Raw genomic sequence first — 19,396 nt, 5'->3', positions numbered from 1 at the left:
ACCAACACTTTTCTTTCCTTAGAGAAACAAAATGGTGATAACAATGGGAAAAGTTGTATTGGTTATTCTTATAGGTGTGATAGTAAGATGGGGGTGGCAATTATTATTTTGGGCATGGTTAAAGCCAAGGAAACTAGAGAAATGGTTGAGAAATGAAGGGTTTAAAGGTAATCCTTACAAGTTGGTTATGGGTGACTTGAAAGAGTTTGCAACAATGATGAAGGAAGCTAAATCAAAGGCCATGCCAATTACCCATGATATTGCTCCATATGCCCTTCCCTTTGATTATCATATCATCAACAAATATGGTACTTCTAGTTTTCTAGTATTAATTTATGGTATCTAGTCTATTGTAGAAATAGAGCATATATATATATATATATATCCATTTGAATCGCATACTAGAAAATTTGGGATTAGTTTCTTAGAATGTAACTATCTTTGACCAAATGTCTACAGTAGGAAAAAACTAAAGTTATGTATATTGTATGTAAGCAACTTGAAAAAATGTTTATTGTATGTAAGAAAACATACGTGGCAACCATATACAGGTGCCACTTGTCAGATTTTAATTGGTTGAAACGAAATCCTTACATACAATAAACATTATTTCGAGTCGTTTACATACAATACACACAACTTTAGTTATTTCTACTATAGACATTCGTTCAACTTTAGTTTTGAAACTTGAAAACAATTAAACTGAAAACATAAATGAGGTTCAGATTCAAGTATATACATATTGAGCTAAAATTAGCGATGTTGAGAGCAAATTAGAGCTAAAAAGATGAACTTCAAATTCAAGTATATATTGACAAAACAATGAAACAAAACTTGTTGACTTATTTTTCTAACAATTTTGACAGGAAAAAGGTCATATATGTGGTTTGGGCCGACCCCAAGGGTTTACATCATGGAGCCCGAACTGATAAAAGAAATTTTATCAAGGCACAATGAATTCCAAAAGCCACACCCTGACCCATTACGAGATAGCATCATCGGTGGACTTTTTGAATCCGAGGGTCAAAAATGGGTCAAACATCGTCACATTATCAAGCCTGCTTTCTATGTCGAAAACATTAAGGTACGTAATAAGTCACAATTTTAGCTTTTTTCACGAATTTAAATTTCTAAGCCTAATTAATTAATTAACAACATATTGATCCATGGTTTAATAGAGTATGTTCATGACAATGAGTTTGAGTTGTAACGAATTGATCAAACAATGGGAAACGATCACAAGCGGAAATGGACCCGTGGAATTTGATGTTTGGCCTTCTATCGATAACATGGGTAGCGATGTCATTTCACGAACATCATTTGGTAGTTGTTATGAGGAAGGGCAAAAAATATTCCGAATTCAGAAGGAACAAATCGATCTAGCATTTCAACAAATGTCAATGTTTTTTCTTCCCGGGGGAAGGTAAGAAGTAGGAACTAATAATTACTAAATTACCTACCTAAACATACATATGCATATATAGATTATAGTTGTATTTTTTTAACGATAAATTTGGCTTCAATGACATTGTTTTTTCATATAACCAACTCCAATTTCAAAATAAACTAAAATTTGAAAAAACTCATGACTACAAGACGGTGAGCATTTTGCTTACATCAGAATTTAGATTCAATACCTCTAAATTTCCCCTCAAGTACCAATCCATATACTGATGGTTGGTGTATATATAGCTGTAAATTAAGTTGTATTGTTTTGACATATAGGTTTATACCTACAAAAGCGAGCAAGAAGTTTAAAGAAAATGACAAGGAGCTCCGAGCTATGCTGCATCTTATAATTAATAAGAGAAAGAAATCAATTGAGATGGGAGAAGAGATCAATGATGACTTACTTGGGGTTTTGCTTAAATCAAATCTAAAACAAATTGAAGAAGATGGAGATGGGATGAGTATGGATGATGTGGTTGAAGAATGCAAGTTATTTTATGTGGCTGGATCCGAAACAACATCAAATTTGATTGTATGGACTATTATTTGTTTAAGTACGCATCAAGAATGGCAAACCAAAGCGCGAGAAGAGGTTATACAAGTTTTTGGTACCGGAGAGTTGCATTTTGACGGTCTAAAGAACCTCAAGATAGTGACAATGATACTAAATGAGGTTCTTAGGTTATATCCACCCGGAGTCATGGTTATCCGAGGTACCACCAAGGAGACAAAGCTAGGAAACATGATGATACCATCCGGTGTGGAAATAATCATACCTATATTGAATATCCATCATGATCATGAAACATGGGGTGAAGATGCAACCATGTTTAGGCCGGAAAGGTTCTCAGGAGGGGTAGTGAACGCGACAAAGGAAGGTGGATTGGGCTCTTTTTTGCCATTTTCTGGTGGTCCACGGATTTGCATCGGGCAAAACTTTGCAATGGTAGAAGCAAAATTAGCAATAGCAAAGATCCTTCAACGATTTTCGTTTGAGCTTTCTCCATCTTACACACATGCTCCTTTCCCTGTGTTCTCTCTACCACCCCAATTTGGTGCTCACTTGACTTTACGTAAAATATAGAATACGATATACGTCAAGGGAGCAAATGAATGCTGTCCATTGTCAAGTTTTTATCAAAGCTATATGTACTTTGCAAGGTAAAGAACTTATAAAGAAATTTGATTCAAGGATATATAGTTTGTTAGTAGTTAATTAGTTGTTAAATGCAGCATTTAGGAAATAAAAACCATAAGTGTGATCACTCTTTGTAAAGCTGAATTTGATTTCCATCAAGAATATAACCTATTAATAATCATTCACCGTGGAAGATATTCACATTGATTGAACTACACACAAGGATGCATGCAAACCATATACACCGTGATAGTTCAAGTTTAACCAACTCCCTATTAAGCCGTATTGCCTATTGACGGTATTATTTATTTAAATTGAATTTAGACTAATAATATTAAGGTTAGGATTCTCCATAAGATTAAGCAGTGTTAGATCACTTGCAAAATTCCTTACCATACATAAAAGAAAATTATCTTGAAACAATCTCTTTATATTTGGATAAGTGTACTACCTTCCGCATTTATCTCCTTCATATATCTCATAGAAGATGAGATTGGCTAACTACTGTATTCTTCTTAAAATGTTAACTTCGAACTATGTAAAACGAGATGGTACCCGTGCAATGCAACGACGGTGGCGCCAACAGGTGGTGATGGCGGCGGTGGTGGTAACGTTGTGGTTATTAATCTAAAAGTAACGGATGTAAATGGTACGTGGTTTAGTTATTTTTTGGTTAAGGGAAATAATTTTATTAAGAGTATTATAGAGATATTAAGTGAAAATATTTAAATTAATGAATAAAGGAGATGGATACTTTGAATAAATATAGTTGAAAAATATTTTAGGGATATGTTGGGTACATTTAGTGTGTGAGTTGGAAATGTATTGAAAATTAAAGATATTTTAAATATTTTAAAGGTATAAAGTTGAAAAAGGGAAGAGTAATTTGTTTTATAATAGAGTATTCATTTCTGGTTTACACGACAGATAAAGCATTAGGGGACGTTTGGTAGGAGAGAATCATTGAGAATGAAAATGTAATAAAGAATGGAAATAGTAGGAAAGAGAATGAGTATTTAGTTAGAGAATAATTACATTATTTGGTAACAACAGAGAATCATAATAAGAGGAATATAAAAAATAAACAAATTAATATGAGTTTTTTTTAACAAAAACTAATTATAATATCATAATATAAATAATTAAAATTAATAATTAAATACATGAGAAAAAAAGAAAAAAAAATGTAATTTGATTCCATTCTCATAATTCTTCACCATTTTGGGAGGAATCATGAGAATGAAAATGATTCCCCCTTCTACCTCTTCATTTCCATTCTCTTGTGTAACCAAACAAGGGAAGTGATTCTCATTCCATTTCCACCCTTTCCATTCCACCCTACCAAACACCTCTTTAGATTCTTTTGTCATTGTTTTAGTATGTACGTTTTTGTTTCAAATAGAAATATCTTTCCAACCAACTCACCTTGTGTGCTTTTTGGTGGATTGAAACATAAGGTTTTGAGTACAAGTTTTGTCAAAAGAGTTTCATTTTTCGAAAGGTTTAATCAAGAGGATCTGCTCAGCTCATTGAGGATATTTTTTTAGCACAAACCGATTAAGCCACGTATAGTAGACCTCTAAACTACTTTGCAAGTGATTCAAACTTGTACAAAAGTGAAAATATTTGTCTGATAAAGGGGGTAACGACGTGTATATACACACTTTTATAAATTACGTTTACAAAATTCGTTCATGAATTTTATCTTTTAACCTTTAATAGACAAATTTCACAAACTGATTTACGGAAGTCTAAGAAAAAAAATAAGAGTACATTTGTCATCTTTCCACTTCATAAATCATAATGTAATGCATATACACTTTTTTAGATTACGTGTTTTATTGGTTGTAAACTCTTGAATTGGGCTGAAGGGGATATATACAATAAGGTTAATTAAGTGATTCAAAACAAGTTCAACCTTTAATACAAAATCTATTATATGTATAGTATCAAATTTGGAATATGTCTATTATGTGTATCAAAATTTTAAAATAGTTGATACTTTTACTAATGTTTGTTTATATATAAGTTATCGCATAAAATCCGTACAAATTCGAACATTATCGAAATTATAATCGAACGGCCTTTACAATAATAATAACATTTAAAATATATAGAGATCTATATTGACAAACCAATTAGAAACATATTTATATAAATTCATGATCCACTAATGAAAACAGAGAAGAAAAAAGAAAAAGAAAACTAAGTATATATAATATGCAGTGCTGGCTTTAGTTTTTTAGTATCCTTAAGCGAAACCAACTTTGGAGGTTTTTTTTCTAAAGTTTCTAACAATCAGTATCCTTTATCTAAACTTTGGTACCATATAATATGTTATTAAACTTATTGTTTAAAAGCTTTATTCGGGACCCAAATTCCCATTTCTTGTGATTCCTTGTTAAGAAAACTTAAACATAATTCTAAAACGGAAGATATTAAGTCCCTGAGAACTGAAAAAATCGAAATCCTTAAACGATCACCTAACCCATGTATATGGTAGAGCCGCCCATGATTATATGATTGATACGGTTCATATATCATAGCCAATTTGTAAAACTATATTTGTAATGTTTTTTTTTGTGAACATAGTGTTTCCTTCGACTAAATTGAATAATGTTTTTTTTTTTTTTGAACGGCAGTGAAATTGAATCCATCTTCACATCGTATAATAATCCAAATACAAAAGAACAGACATAAAGGGAGAATGGCTAGCCGATAGCCCATATATAAAAGAAATGAGTTTACAGATATGTAAGCAACCACATCAACTAACTATTCAAGGCGCCAGTCAATACTCAATAATTTAAAGCCAACCTGGATTTTGTCAAGAAAAAACAAAAACAAAAAAGTGAAAACTTTGGGCTAATGTCACATATAACTAAATAGATCAAGGACTATTTCTAGAATTTAGTAAATTACCAGGATATAGGCGTCAACGGGTGACATAATTGACATTTTTCTTCATCAGAAAACAAAAATAAAAAATGATAGCAAAAGTACTGAGTACAATTGTAACCACTATTCTTTTAGCTTTGATTGTGAAGTTGGGATGGAAAGTACTAAACTGGGCATGGCTGAATCCAATGAAGCTAGAAAAATCGCTGAGAAAACAAGGGTATAAAGGGAATTCATACAAGCTGCTGAGAGGCGATATCCTAGAGCTTGCAACCATGGTGAAAGAAGCTAGATTGAAGCCTATGCCAATTTCTCATGATATCACTTCACATGTTATGCCTTTTGATAATCATATCTTCAATAAATATGGTATTTTAATCACTTCATATACGGACCTTTTTAATATATCACTTTGGTAGTATATATCTTTTACAGTTTAACCTGCTTTTACTATAACCTTAGTGTCATTTTAGTCTAAGGGTCTGTTTTTTTTTTTTTTTTTAGTCATTAAGTGTTGAGTGTATTAAATAACTGAATGAATAAATAACGTTTGTATATATATCAAGTAATATACAAGTAATTGACAGTTATTTTTGTTTATTAAATCAAAAAAGAAAAATAAAATTTGACCGAATGATTCAGTTTATAAGTTTGTATTTGAAGTCATAACCTTATAATATTTTTATTATATGAACCCATTCATTAAGTATTCTTGTTCTGCCTGCCTTGAATCTGTATAATTTCAAGAAAAATATGGTTTAGTTTATTTCTACCAAGTGTTTTCAAGAGGTTTTTTGATCTAGGCTGTTAAGATTGCTTATTGCCTATAATAGGTAAAAAGTCATACGTTTGGTTCGGGCCAAACCCAAGAATTTATGTTATGGACCCAGAACTCATCAAGGAGATATTATCAAGACCAGACGAGTTTCAGAGGCCAAAGCAAGAACCATTACGGGATAGCATAATCGGTGGGCTTGTAGTTTCCGAGGGTCAGAAATGGACCAAACATCGTCACATTATAAACCCGGCCTTTCATCTTGAAAGTATCAAGGTCAGTTCCTTTACTTTATTACCTTACACTAGAGGAGATAAACTATGTGGGTTAGAAATCGGGCTCAGGTTAAAACGGGCAGCTTTTGTGCAAGTCAAAACAAGTTGTTTTGGGCCAGTCCAGGACAACCTGCATACACTTTCATAGGTAATTAAATATTACTTACAAAAAAATATTTTACAGCAACGTCCTAAGAAAATAGTATCGTTTACAATTTTTTGGCTTATAGCTTCTATTTTTTGGCCTAGCTTTTATTCTTCTATTTTGTATGCAACTTCTTGCTTATATTACATAAGCTTATAAGCCTTACTCTAATGTTTGGATTAGCCTATTCTAGCTTTGGTGGGGAGGCTTCTCAAAATTGGCTTATATAAGCCAAAAAGCATAAGCCATAAAAGCCAATACAAACACTAAAATAGCTTCTTTGTAAGGAAAAAAAGCCAAAAAACTTAAAGCCCTTGAAAAAAAGCTAGGCCAAACACCCCAATTTGATATGGAATGAGATTCCCTCCGGTTTCCCCAACTTGATTAGTCAAGTTGGGATGATCTGTCTGGACTATCTCTGTTATGTTTGATATACACTTTGGATATGACTTGCTAACCAATATCATTGTTAAACCCATTTGACCTTTATGGTAAATAGTTGAACAGAACATTACCAAAATCACCTATTTATACCTATATATGGGATCAAAATTCGCACCTTCAATATGTACTTTTTTTTCGTCTTCAAAATCTAAAAGAAATTGGCGGGTTTGATGTACTTGAGCATAGAGTATGTTCTCGGCTATTTGTTCAAGCTGTAGTGATATGATTGGCACATGGGAGCTACTCACAGCCGAAACTGGTGTGACTGAAGTTGATGTGTGGCCGTATATTGATAACTTGGCTGGAGATGTAATTTCACGAGCAGCGTTTAGCAGCTGTTATGAGGAAGCACAAAATATATTCCGAATCCAGAAGGAACAAATGGAACTTGTATTACAACTATTATTCATTATTTATCTTCCCGGAGGCAGGTAATACCTAATATGGAATGATCATTCCGGATATTGTATCAGTAGTTAAACTCTTTTTGTGAATAAATAGGTTTATACCTACACAAGCAAACAAGAAGTTTCACAAAAACCGCAAAGAGCTACATGCGCTGGCTAGGAGTATAGTTGACAAGAGGAAGAAAGAAATCGAGATGGAAGAATCTAACTACGATGATTTACTTGGAGTTTTACTCGAGTCTAATTCTAAAGAAATTAAAGAACACGGAGTTGGAATGAGTATGGAAGATGTGATTGAAGAGTGCAAGTTATTTTACATTGCTGGATCCGAAACAACCTCAAGTTTGATTGTTTGGACCATGGTATGTTTGAGTTTACATCAAGAATGGCAAACTAAAGCCCGAGAAGAGATTATGACAGTTTTTGGAACCGGGGAACTGCATTTTGAAGGACTAAAGCATCTCAAGACCGTGACCATGATATTAAACGAGGTTCTTAGGCTATACCCACCGGCAACCAATGTTCTACGAACTACCATTAAGGAGACAAAACTAGGAGAGATGACGCTACCATCGGATGTGAACATAATCATACCTATACTAAATGTTCATCATGACCGTGAAATATGGGGAGAAGATGCAACAGAGTTTAAGCCCGAGAGATTCTCTGAAGGAGTAGCAAATGCAACAAAGGGTAAAGGGTCGGGTTCTTTTTTGCCATTTGGTGGCGGTCCAAGGATTTGCATTGGGCAAAACTTTGCCATGGTAGAAGCAAAGGTAGCCGTAGCAAAGATTCTGCAACGATTCTCGTTTAAGCTTTCTCCTTCTTATAAACATTCTCCTTTCGCCATGTTCAGTCTTCCACCCCAGTTTGGTGCTCACTTGAAATTATGCAACATATGATAGTTTACATATCTGATACTGCACCATAAGGTCCAAACATAGAACTGCAATTATTCACTTTGGACATGGATTTGTATTATTATAACAGGTAATATATTTTCAAAAAAATTCATATATATATGAATGCCTACAAACACGTTACAATTAAAATTATTTCGTTCTTAATTACCAGATGTGAAATGATATTTGAATAACTATTTGTCTTTATGAGCAGAATTTAAGTTTGTGTGGGTAATATTATTGTTTTAAAAATTGTAAACACAATGACTTCCACACCTCATTGGTTGCTCGAATGCGCACATACTAAACTACACTAGCACCAATTATAACTTGAAAGAAAAAAAAAAAAAAAGAATAAACATGATTTTACGTGAAGTACTAGCTAATACATATCCTGAACCATAAATCCTATACAAATTTCTTTTAACACATTTGATAAAATCTATTCCTAGAAAAAAAAAGTCATTCTAGGTTGGAAGAAATTTGCTTCAGTTATGGCATCTATATGGCTGTATCGATAACTTTGCTAGAGATGTTATTTCCCCTTCCCGGACAAGATTTGGAAGCTTTTTAACACAAAAATAATACTCAAATTCTTTAAAGATTTCTACATATATTTTCTTATTTCTTTTGCTTGTTTAAAGATCTATTTATTCAACGGTTATTTATATACTTTTTCGATGGTTATAACCAAAAGTTACACCTTACAACTACAACTATTAGTTATTTTTACGAACATATTTGTCATAAACGTGTTACCCTCGGGGCCATGTGCGACACACCCGTGAACAAGGGTGGATAACTGGATATATTAAGGGGTCCGAGAGGGCCCGGGTCCCCTCCATTATTTCGATAAGTAGTATACTTTTATCCATTCAAAAAATTATTTTTTTTTAGTGTTGTTTTTGTGTCTTCGTGATTTTTGGTCCCTTCTGATTATTTTTCTTAATATTATATCTGGGTCTCGTGACTTTTGGCTCCTTCCACTAAATAGGTCAACTTTCGCCACTACTCGTAAACATCCACAAAATCATTCTTTTCTAACATTTTATCTACATTACATAAAAAGTAGGGATCATCTACCATCCACAGGTTAAAATACTCGTATCAGAATAAAATTTTATCTTGAAAATATATAAAGTTTAAGACAAGTCTTTCTATATAACTAAAAGAGTATAATTTTTTGATTATGTAACAATTATGAAATAATGCCATGTAAGATTTTTATTTAGTTGTCTTACATTAATTTTCTACTTTTAAGCATACCTTAAAAAATTATTCAATAATAAAAAAATAAATAAAAAATAAAACTAGACAGCTAAACATGATACTATGTTACATGTCGGTTAAATCATGTATATCTTAATGGATAAAATACTTATGTTTATAATTATATTATATTATAGTATATATATATATATATATTCAGAAGAAGAAGATTCGGCTAAGTCATGGTTAAGTCATGTATATCTCTTAAAAAGTTAATTAATGGATGAATTTCTTTTTCACCAAGATAAATCTCTCTATATATATTCATTATATACATTATTCTTATCTTATTATGTTCCCATCATGCTACTTATAAGTATTGATCAACCGGCTGGATTGTGTAACGGAACAAGACTAAAGGTTCCTAAGCTTGGAGAACGGGTAATGGAAGGAGAAATTATTTCAGGACAAAATGTTGGAAACATCACATTCATTCCAAGAATGAAATTGGTACCTTTAGATAGTCGAATCCCATTTCGGTTTCAAAGGCGACAATTTCTCATATTTGTTTCTTTCGTCATGACTATTAACAAGAGCCAAAACCAAACACTTTCAGTAGTGGGTTTGTATCTTAAGAATTCAGTTTTTAGTACTAAACAAAGATGAAAAGCCTATCAATATTACAACCAACGTAGTTTTCAAAGAAGTGTTAACAGATCTTTAACTTTCATTCAAATAGATATTACTTTAATGGTTTTGTTTATGTACTTTACTTTGAATTTTATTTTAACGGATATTTCACACTCTAACAATATTTGTATCATTTTCCTTAATTCCATTTTCATTTATTTTTACTTTAATTTTTCATATGTGGTTACTTTAACATTAAAAATAATTGTGTTATTTTCTGTTAATATACCGGACATTGCACGGATTTAATCTAGTATTTCAATATGCAGGGAGTTTATTTCATAAAATAACTGTATGTCTATGAATGACACGTACGATTACCAGACCTTGCTGACTCAGCAAATGAAGCATGAACAAGATCTGTACTGGGGCACCACATTCAAATAAAAAAATATCAAAAAGAAACACTTTTAATTCAGTCAATCTAAGTTGTTATGTTCCCTTCACTACTTGCACCAACTTCTTTGTATCTATATCCATGTATCTATGCATATTTGTCTGTATTTTTTATATTTTGATTTCAATCAAATCTTACATTCTAAGAAACACTTTCACTTATTTCAATAAAAATTCTCATATTAACTGACAATACCCACATTCCCAAATCTAATAATTATTTATTTAATTAATTAATAATAATCTCTAATAAGCATTACATGCATACTCTGTCTCTATATGTGTGTTTCTTTGGCTTTTTCCAAGATTTAATGGTAATTTTTCTTTTCTAACATTGTCTTTCAAGTAAGAGTGTTATATATCTATATCTGAGTATTATAACTTTCAATGCCAACATCCCAAATTTTATAGTATAATTAAATAATAATCCACAATAAGCAAGCATTACAATACTCTGTCTCTATATGTATGTTTCTTTGGCTCTTTTCAAGATTTAGTGGTAATATTTCTTTTTATGAATTGGGTGACATGAAAAATTATTTATATTTTTTTTTGATGAATTGGGTATCAAGAAAGAATGTTAATTTTTATATGTAATGAATTGGGTTTCAACAAAATATGTCATTAATTGCTTTTCAAATAATTGGCTTTCAAGAAAAAATGTTAATTTGTGTTTTTTATAAATTGGGTCTCAAGAAAGTTTGTTACTTTTTTGGTTTTAGGGGTTGTGGTTTCAAGCAAAATTTAATGTGTGTTTGGTCTATCAGTAGAAAAGTTTCAGGTTCAGTTTTAAAAAGAATGTTACTTTTTGTTTTTGCTTTTGTGTTTTTTATGAATTGGGTTTCAGGAAAGATTGTTAATTTTTGTTTTTTTGTTTTATGAATGATTGCAGAGTAGGGTTGCTTTGAATCCCCACTTGAGATAAAGAAATTAGATTTGAATATCATTAGTGAAGAAGAAGACGAAGAAATGGATGTAAAACAGGGTTCAATGATCCATCATATTGGCATTGTGTTACTTTTAATCTGGTTACTTTCTTCATTCAATTACTGTCACCCATTGGTTTACTTTGTTTGCTTCATATATCTATACATGGTAAGGCTGATTTTAGTATAAAAATTTGAAATTTATGTTTTTCTATGATGATATGTTTTTAAATTAGTATGTTTGTGTCTTTGTGATTGAATGTTTGAAGGTTCATGATCGTTATGCGATGAGATTGAGAAGAAAGGTACATTTCGAGGAGAGAAAGCAAGCTAACCAAAAGAGGGTATCATTCTTTCATTTTGCTCCTTTTACTCAAGATTAATTCTAAAATGTTACTAAGAGTAGAGTAAGGCTCTCATTGGGTAGGATAGCGGCTTAATTATCTACATTTCGTCTCCCCCATACAAGCCCTTTTCGGGACTGGGTTTTCGTTGTTGCTGTTGCTACCAAGAGTAGAGAAAGGAAAGGGTTCTTATTAGTATGTGCATTGCTAAAAGAGATTGAAATTGAGCTATAGCTAAGTTGGTGAAACGCCACCATCTATTTTTCGGTGTTTAATTTGTGTAATTGCATGAGACTATTTGTTATTTAAAACACAAATTTTCACACATCTTGGTTGGTGGTACATCTCGAGCCAACCATTTGGTTCATATTGACATTATTGAATCTATATTGGTGAAGAAGCTTATATGTTTCGATTTTCTGTAGGTACTTTCTGATTCTGAGTCAGTACGGTGGTTGAACCATATGATTGAAAGGATCTGGCCCATCTGTATGGAAAAAATCATATCACAAAAAATTCTACTTCCTATTGTACCTTGGTTCTTGCAGAAGTACAAACCGTGGACTGTTGTATGTATATGTTTTTGTTTATCCTTTGGAATTTTATTTCTAAATTTGGTTGATCTTTGAATCTGTATAATTGTATAATACAGAAAGAAGCTGTCGTTCAGAGTTTATACTTAGGAAGATCACCACCCATGTTTACAGAAATGAGGGTGTGTCGTCAATCTACCGGTGATGATCATTTGGTACATTTCTTGTCTTTAACATGTGGTTCATGTGTAGTCGATTCTGTTATCTTGGTTATTTCTTGTTTTATACTGAATTTTGTTTTAAGGTTCTTGAGGTGGGGATGAATTTCCGGACAGCCGATGACATGAATGCTACACTTGCTGTAAAATTAACGAGAAGATTGGGGTTTGGAATGTGGGCAAAGTTGCATCTAACTGGAATGCATCTTGAAGGAAAGGTGAGTCGTTGAGGCTTTTAGTCTACCCAGAATTTTAAAAAATTAATGGAGAGATGTTTCGACTTAAGAATACTTGTATGTATGTGTTTTGCTTATTTTTATGTACTTCCTTTTTGATTGTGCTATTTTTTAAGGTATTGGTTGGTGTGAAATTTCTTCCAAAATGGCCTTTTCTTGGACGGCTAAGACTCTGCTTTCTGGAGCCACCATACTTTCAGGTGACCGTGAAACCTATTTTTGCTCATGGGCTGGATGTTACTGAATTACCTGGGATCGCCGGATGGCTGGTTAGTTACTCTATGAAATTGGAATCTCTCTCTCTCTCTCTCTCTCTCTCTCTCATATTTCCATTAATTAATTTTACTTTGTTCTTCTAATTGATCAGGATAAACTTCTCACACTTGCATTTGAGGAGACACTTGTTGAGGTGATTTTACTTTTCTGATGTCATATGTTGTTGAAGTTTCTATTTAGTTCATAGAAATAATAGGGTGTGATGAGAGTGAAGTATTGAAATAGCACATGATGTGGCTTCCAATTTGAATATCCTGTTTTTGCAGCCTAATATGTTGGTGGTGGATGTTGAGAAACTTGTTTCGCCTCAGCCAGGTAACTTATATGACTATGACCTATGTGCATAATTAGAGCTGGCATAATGGACGGGATAGGCGGGTCAGAACATGGACTTCTTTTGTACGTGTTAAAATTGGTCTTGACATATTGAGTTGACCCAAAGTACTTTTTGTCACAATATTAATATTTTTATGAAAAAGCCTGTCATGTATGGTTACAATGTTATATGATTCTGGTAGTAGTTTCAGTTTTGTAATGACATTTACCTATGAGGTTCTGTGCATCGAAGTCCACTTTAAGGTGACTTTCAACCTTATGAGATATACTTTATCTGATGAAGCATAGACCTAATTAACCCATTATGACGCCTTTGAACGTATGATCAAATGGTGCAGTCCTGTATTGAACTATTGATCACTTCTGTTGCATTCTAATTATTCTTTCATATTAGAATCTTGGTTTTCTGTTGATGCAAAAGAGCCTGTTGCTTATATCTTAGTAGAGATTGTTGAAGCCTCTGACATGAAACCATCAGACCTGAACGGTAAGTTTGCGTCAGTAATTGCCAACGTTCAAGATCAGTTCCATTAATAGGCAACTTATGGGAACTCACTTTTACAGGGCTCGCTGATCCTTATGTCAAAGGCCAGCTTGGAGCTTATAGGTTTAGAACTAAAACACAAAGGAAAACATTATCTCCAAAATGGCAGGAGGAATTCAGGATCCCAATCACTACTTGGGAATCGCCCAATCTTCTTATGATACAAGTTCGTGACAAGGATCACTTCCTTGACGACATCCTTGGGTTTGTTTCTTTATTCATCGATACCTCAACTATTATTCTTTAAATTATGGATTATTTTTATATTAAATTTCGGTATTTATTTATTTTTCGTTTCAGTGATTGCTCTGTAAAGATCAATGATCTTAGAGGTGGCCAAAGACACGACATGTGGTTACCTCTACAAAACATCAAAACGGGAAGATTGCATATTGCGATAGAAGTTACTGAAGTGGACACAAAGGTAATCATCGTACAAATTGTGAGGTTGTGTGGTAGAGCTTGCATTTTCGACTTATCTTTTAATAAATACTTCTGGTTAATTTGTCAAGCAGTTAATATATATATGTCTAGTTTAAAGGAAAATGGGTCAAACTGGAAGGCTGCCTAAAGTTTTTTTGTTAATGCATAGAACCTCCTAAATCATTTTATTCATAAAGTTATATTATTTACTAATTACAATCAGATTTGGTACACTGATAATCAGTAAATAATCTAGAAAATTTGGACTATAAAGTGTTTCTGGTCCATAATCCATTATGATACCAACTATTACAGTATTACCCATTTTGACCCGTTACCCGACTAGCTTAGGTTGCCCTTTTGCACATCTAGTAATCTGTGAAGTGGCCTTCAGCACAGCTACTTACAGTATGTATGTATGTATATAGGTAACGGAACCACCATGTGATGGTGATGCATCAAGCGACGAGTCAAAGGAAGGTACTTCTCCACTTGGTGTGGACCAGAAAGAAGCCGAGCTTGGTCCACTGGCAGATGACTTTGAACCTATTGATGTTAATGGTCAACGACAGACCGGCATATGGGTTCACCATCCAGGTACAGAAGTCCCACAAGTGTGGGAACCAAGAAAAGGGAAAAGCAGGGTCCAGAGAGGTAGTGAGTCTCTAGGCAGTAGCACAAAGTCTGGATCGTTTATAGACGACAGTAGAGACAGTTTCTCTGATGATAGTCTTGAAGGTAATAAAATAAGTGCAAGAAACAGAGTTAAGAGAGGCTTGAGTAAGATTGGTTTAGCTCTCAACAGAACTCTTAAAACCGAGAATGATAAATCAAAAAGCTTCAAGAAAATGGATAACGAGAGCAATTGGGACTTGCAAACTCCCTCTCCACACCAAAACGTTAGGGCAGTGAATGCAAATGGGGTCACAGTCAACTTGGTCATGGAGGAAAACATGCTCTCACCTGGCCAGGACCCAAAAAACATAGAGGAAAGCGGTCCAGAAAGTCCTAGTAAACGGAAAGTTAAAAACGTGGCAAAAAGTATTCTGAAACATGCTGGAAACTCAGCTCGAAGTATGAAACACGTGCTTTCTGGTAAAGGGTCTAAAATGAGAAGAGATGCTGATTTGGCTGTGGAATCGGATTCATCTTTTGAGGGTTCATTTCCATCTCCCGTGTATGGAGTTCAAGGAGAAGCAAGTCCACATGTTACCGAGGACACAGTTGATGAAGTTGAAGATGAAGATCTTATAGACACACCTGATACAAATGCTGTGGATCCAAAACAAGTTGATGATATTGAGGAAGCGATTAATGGTTTACAAAGAGACAACGAAAAACCTCTTGATAATCTTGAATGCCCACAATCTGAACATCAACCGTGAAAGAAACAGTCGTATGTTGAAAATGTTGTATGCCCACGCTCGTTGACTGTTGTACTTCTCGAATACGTGTAAATGGATAGTTTGTTGATTGTTTGATTCTCTGTGTGCACATTTTTTGTGTTTTAGATAGGAGGTACTCTTGTAGGTGTTTGGAATGGGCTTAAAACCTTTCAGTGACATCTTATTAGCTTAAAAATCGGCCTAAGTTAGAAAAGGTTAATCCTCAATGAATGGTTCTTAAATTTTTGTCTACTTCATTCTTGATTGCCTGTTTTGTGATAATTTGTTTCCGTTAATCCCATCCGTTTCGCATTTTAATCAATTTTCAAAACGCAAAAGATCTACATTTCGTACTTGGTACTTTAGATAATAAGCGTTGTTTTTGAACACTTCCATACTATTACACCAAATAACTCAAATTAAAATGATCCCGTAAGAACTTATTATATATATATTTCACGATCCCAACATCAATTTTCCGCAAAACAGTTATCCGACACGTTCTTTTTTTATTTTTCTGCGTGTCACTTATCAGATATGCTTAATTGTTATCCCACATGCTTAATTGTTTTTTTATATTGAAATAATTTTATTTCTTTTAAATCTATAAATATTGATATAGATTACATTTTTTTTGAACGTTACATGTTCACCCTAGCTATTACAGTCCCTACACCCGATAGGCAGGATGTCATCTCTCGGGTTTCTGAAAAAAAACCCGCAACTTGCCGAACGGCACGATAGTTAATTGGGGTATGTCTGGCTCGCCACGATTTGTTGCGTGTTTGTCCGATTCTTAAACCATCCATTTTTATAATCATACTTTCAAGTCATTAATTAGGTCTATCTCGAAGGTTTTGTTGGCCTAAAAGGATTTTTCATAAGACCTCTTCTATTCTCCTAAAAGGACATAAACTTAAAACTGAAAGACCTTATAGGTGGGGGCTTTAGGCACCTGACTAGCCCATTACCTTTTTGGGTCCGTTTTGAGTAATGTTACTGTAGTACCTAACAGAAAACTTTTCAAAAACGTGATATATTTTCAAAATGACCATTTTAGTATTTTACGTAATTTTTTAACGGCGAATTATTTATTAGATAACTCGAGAATCCATAATAACAAGTTAACTCGAGAATCCATAATAACAAGTTAACAACATTCAAATCGGTAGTATGTGCCTATGTGGATCTCGAATCTATGTTCTACTAGCCCATTACCTTTATTGGGCACGTTTTTTTTAACTCCGATATTTACTTTTTTTTTCTTTTTTCCATTTGAGTCATTGTGTGTATTTATGTTATCTATACTTCTATACTATATTATAAAAAAAATATTTTATTTATTTATGAAAGTGTTGAAAATATGTAATATTTTCACTTAGCACCCTTTAAAATATTTCAACATACACTACCCCATAACATTAATGATTAATTTACACTACCAATCCTTTATTCTTTAATATATTTTCATTAACTATTTACATCAATTATCCACATCACTCAACGCCGTCTCCACCACCAACACTCGGCCCCCCACTACAACGGCATTGTCACGACCACCGTCGCATTACGCGGGTAACGTGCTAGTTAATTACAAAAATCGTACACGTGGTAACTTTTAATAAAATTCAGTTTAGTAATTTAAACTTCAAAAAATATAACTATTCACATATTTGATTTTAAGAAGTTCAGCTTTTATTTAAATTTGATAAAAAAAAACATATGCAATGACCTAATTGAACACATAATGAAAACCTTTATAAAAAGTGTGTTACATACGTTATGATGATTTTACCCAAGTAATTAAAGTATTAATAAGAATGTTGAGATCGCAATATAATTAATCATAATCAGTAAAGTTAATTTACATCTACATTTACGTAAATACACAATAATGTGGAATATGAAAACAATAGTAATCGACAAGGACAAGATGATGACTTCCCACCATGCAAATACAATAGAAAGAAGACCAACTCAGCATTATTTGTTTGACTAACCTCTTATGTCTTAACCACTCCACCACCATCTCCTCCTCCTCCACCATCACCTCCGCCTGTGACGGTGGAAGCCACAGTTACAGCCGCCACGCTCTTGATCCCTCTATCGGCCTTCATGCCAGCATCCCCGGTTTCAACATCACAACTAGTTTTGTCGTCTCTACACGAAACGAGATTTTTCGTGTGGTGTAGTCTCTTTAAGTAGAAGCTGTTGTCACCTCCATTTGCGCCTTTATAACAAAGAGTGGTCAAAACCGTGAGAAATGATGCAACAAAAATGAAAGCAATTGTTGAGATGGCAATAGCTTCCATATTTGCAAAAGACACGTACGGCACTTTATGATTATCTCACAATCATAAATTGTATATAGTTGTTGACTTATATTATAATTAATAATTAACTAAATGTAATTGTATAACCGGCCGCCTGATTTAATTAAGATTATAAGATTTTATTTTGATTATTAATTAAATAAATTAGAGGTGGTTGTCTTTTTGCTATCATACAAAGTTGATCGATAATGTAATTTTAAAAGATTTTGGAAACACGGTATGGCATTTTGTAATATAAATCATCTTGTTTCTTGTTTGGTTGTGTAAAATAGTAAGAAACTCTCACGAAACTATTATTAAAGAAAAATTGGTGGAGATCATGGAAAGAAAATAAATTAATTAAAATGAAATTAATTGTTACTAGACTGATTGATCAATTAATTTATGCTCGTATATATTAAATGTGAACAAATGTACATACAGTAATAATACATAAGTTGTTTCACTAAAAATGATATAGAATTATACTTATCAAAATTCGAGTATAATCATTGCTCCAATTGTGTCACACAACCGGCACCCCGCCATTCAGCGGATTTACTCTCCAATATCCCCTTTCTACCCACAAACCTTCGTTTGCTTCGATTGTTGCTCGTCATCCCATCGATCACGTTATCGTTTCATCATCATATCGATCGAAGCCAAACCTTGAACCTCAAAGTACCACGGCCTGAAGCACAAACGCTACCATTTAGATAGGTAGAACCTGAAAGCAGACTTTCTACGTAGGTAAATGTAAGGTCTGTTAACTTCCCCCATACACCATCAAAATCAGTTCATTTCCTTTCATTTTATATGTACTCTCTTATCAGTTACCCTTCTCTTATTCTTTATATTTCTTGACATTTCTCTAATTGGGAATTCTTTTCCATTACCACCCTTCCCAAACATTAAAAAAGCTCATACCCAATCTCGATCTCACTAAGTAACATAAAATATCTTTGACGTGCCTATTCATCCTCATTGAAATAGATTCCTTGACTCGGACACTCGGGCAAAACGCACTTTTTCTACTACTCGTATAATATATGTAGTATATTTTAACTAGTCAACATGGCCCAAACTATTGATATTTACTCGGTCCATATTCTCTTGTAACCCATCGTACTGCACT

The 19,396-nt window shown here is 33.3% G+C and overlaps 3 protein-coding genes across 3 annotated transcripts; all 3 read left to right on the top strand.

Moving 5' to 3' along the window:
- The first annotated feature begins 31 nt into the window (after window positions 1-31).
- On the top strand, window positions 32-2,533 carry LOC122602321 (cytochrome P450 CYP72A219-like). The gene is made up of 4 exons (XM_043775017.1): window positions 32-308; window positions 867-1,084; window positions 1,179-1,423; window positions 1,726-2,533. The coding sequence occupies exons 1-4, from the start codon at window positions 32-34 to the stop codon at window positions 2,531-2,533; spliced, it is 1,548 nt and encodes a 515-aa protein (XP_043630952.1).
- A 3,011-nt stretch (window positions 2,534-5,544) lies between these two features.
- On the top strand, window positions 5,545-8,551 carry LOC122600133 (cytochrome P450 CYP72A219-like). Its single transcript, XM_043772798.1, has 4 exons — window positions 5,545-5,854; window positions 6,319-6,536; window positions 7,311-7,555; window positions 7,626-8,551. The coding sequence occupies exons 1-4, from the start codon at window positions 5,575-5,577 to the stop codon at window positions 8,431-8,433; spliced, it is 1,551 nt and encodes a 516-aa protein (XP_043628733.1). The 5' UTR covers window positions 5,545-5,574; the 3' UTR covers window positions 8,434-8,551.
- A 3,146-nt stretch (window positions 8,552-11,697) lies between these two features.
- On the top strand, window positions 11,698-16,121 carry LOC122602137 (C2 domain-containing protein At1g53590-like). The gene is made up of 12 exons (XM_043774863.1): window positions 11,698-11,823; window positions 11,924-11,998; window positions 12,424-12,567; window positions 12,651-12,746; window positions 12,836-12,967; window positions 13,102-13,254; window positions 13,353-13,394; window positions 13,528-13,576; window positions 13,992-14,084; window positions 14,162-14,345; window positions 14,442-14,565; window positions 14,993-16,121. Exons 1-12 carry the CDS (start codon window positions 11,698-11,700, stop codon window positions 15,947-15,949), a joined length of 2,175 nt encoding a protein of 724 aa, XP_043630798.1. The 3' UTR covers window positions 15,950-16,121.
- The last annotated feature ends 3,275 nt before the right edge of the window (window positions 16,122-19,396 follow it).

This window comes from Erigeron canadensis, chromosome 5, assembly GCF_010389155.1.
Source record: "Erigeron canadensis isolate Cc75 chromosome 5, C_canadensis_v1, whole genome shotgun sequence".
NCBI classification, from domain to species: Eukaryota; Viridiplantae; Streptophyta; class Magnoliopsida; order Asterales; family Asteraceae; genus Erigeron; species Erigeron canadensis.
This window is presented reverse-complemented; position numbering and strand designations above follow the sequence as displayed.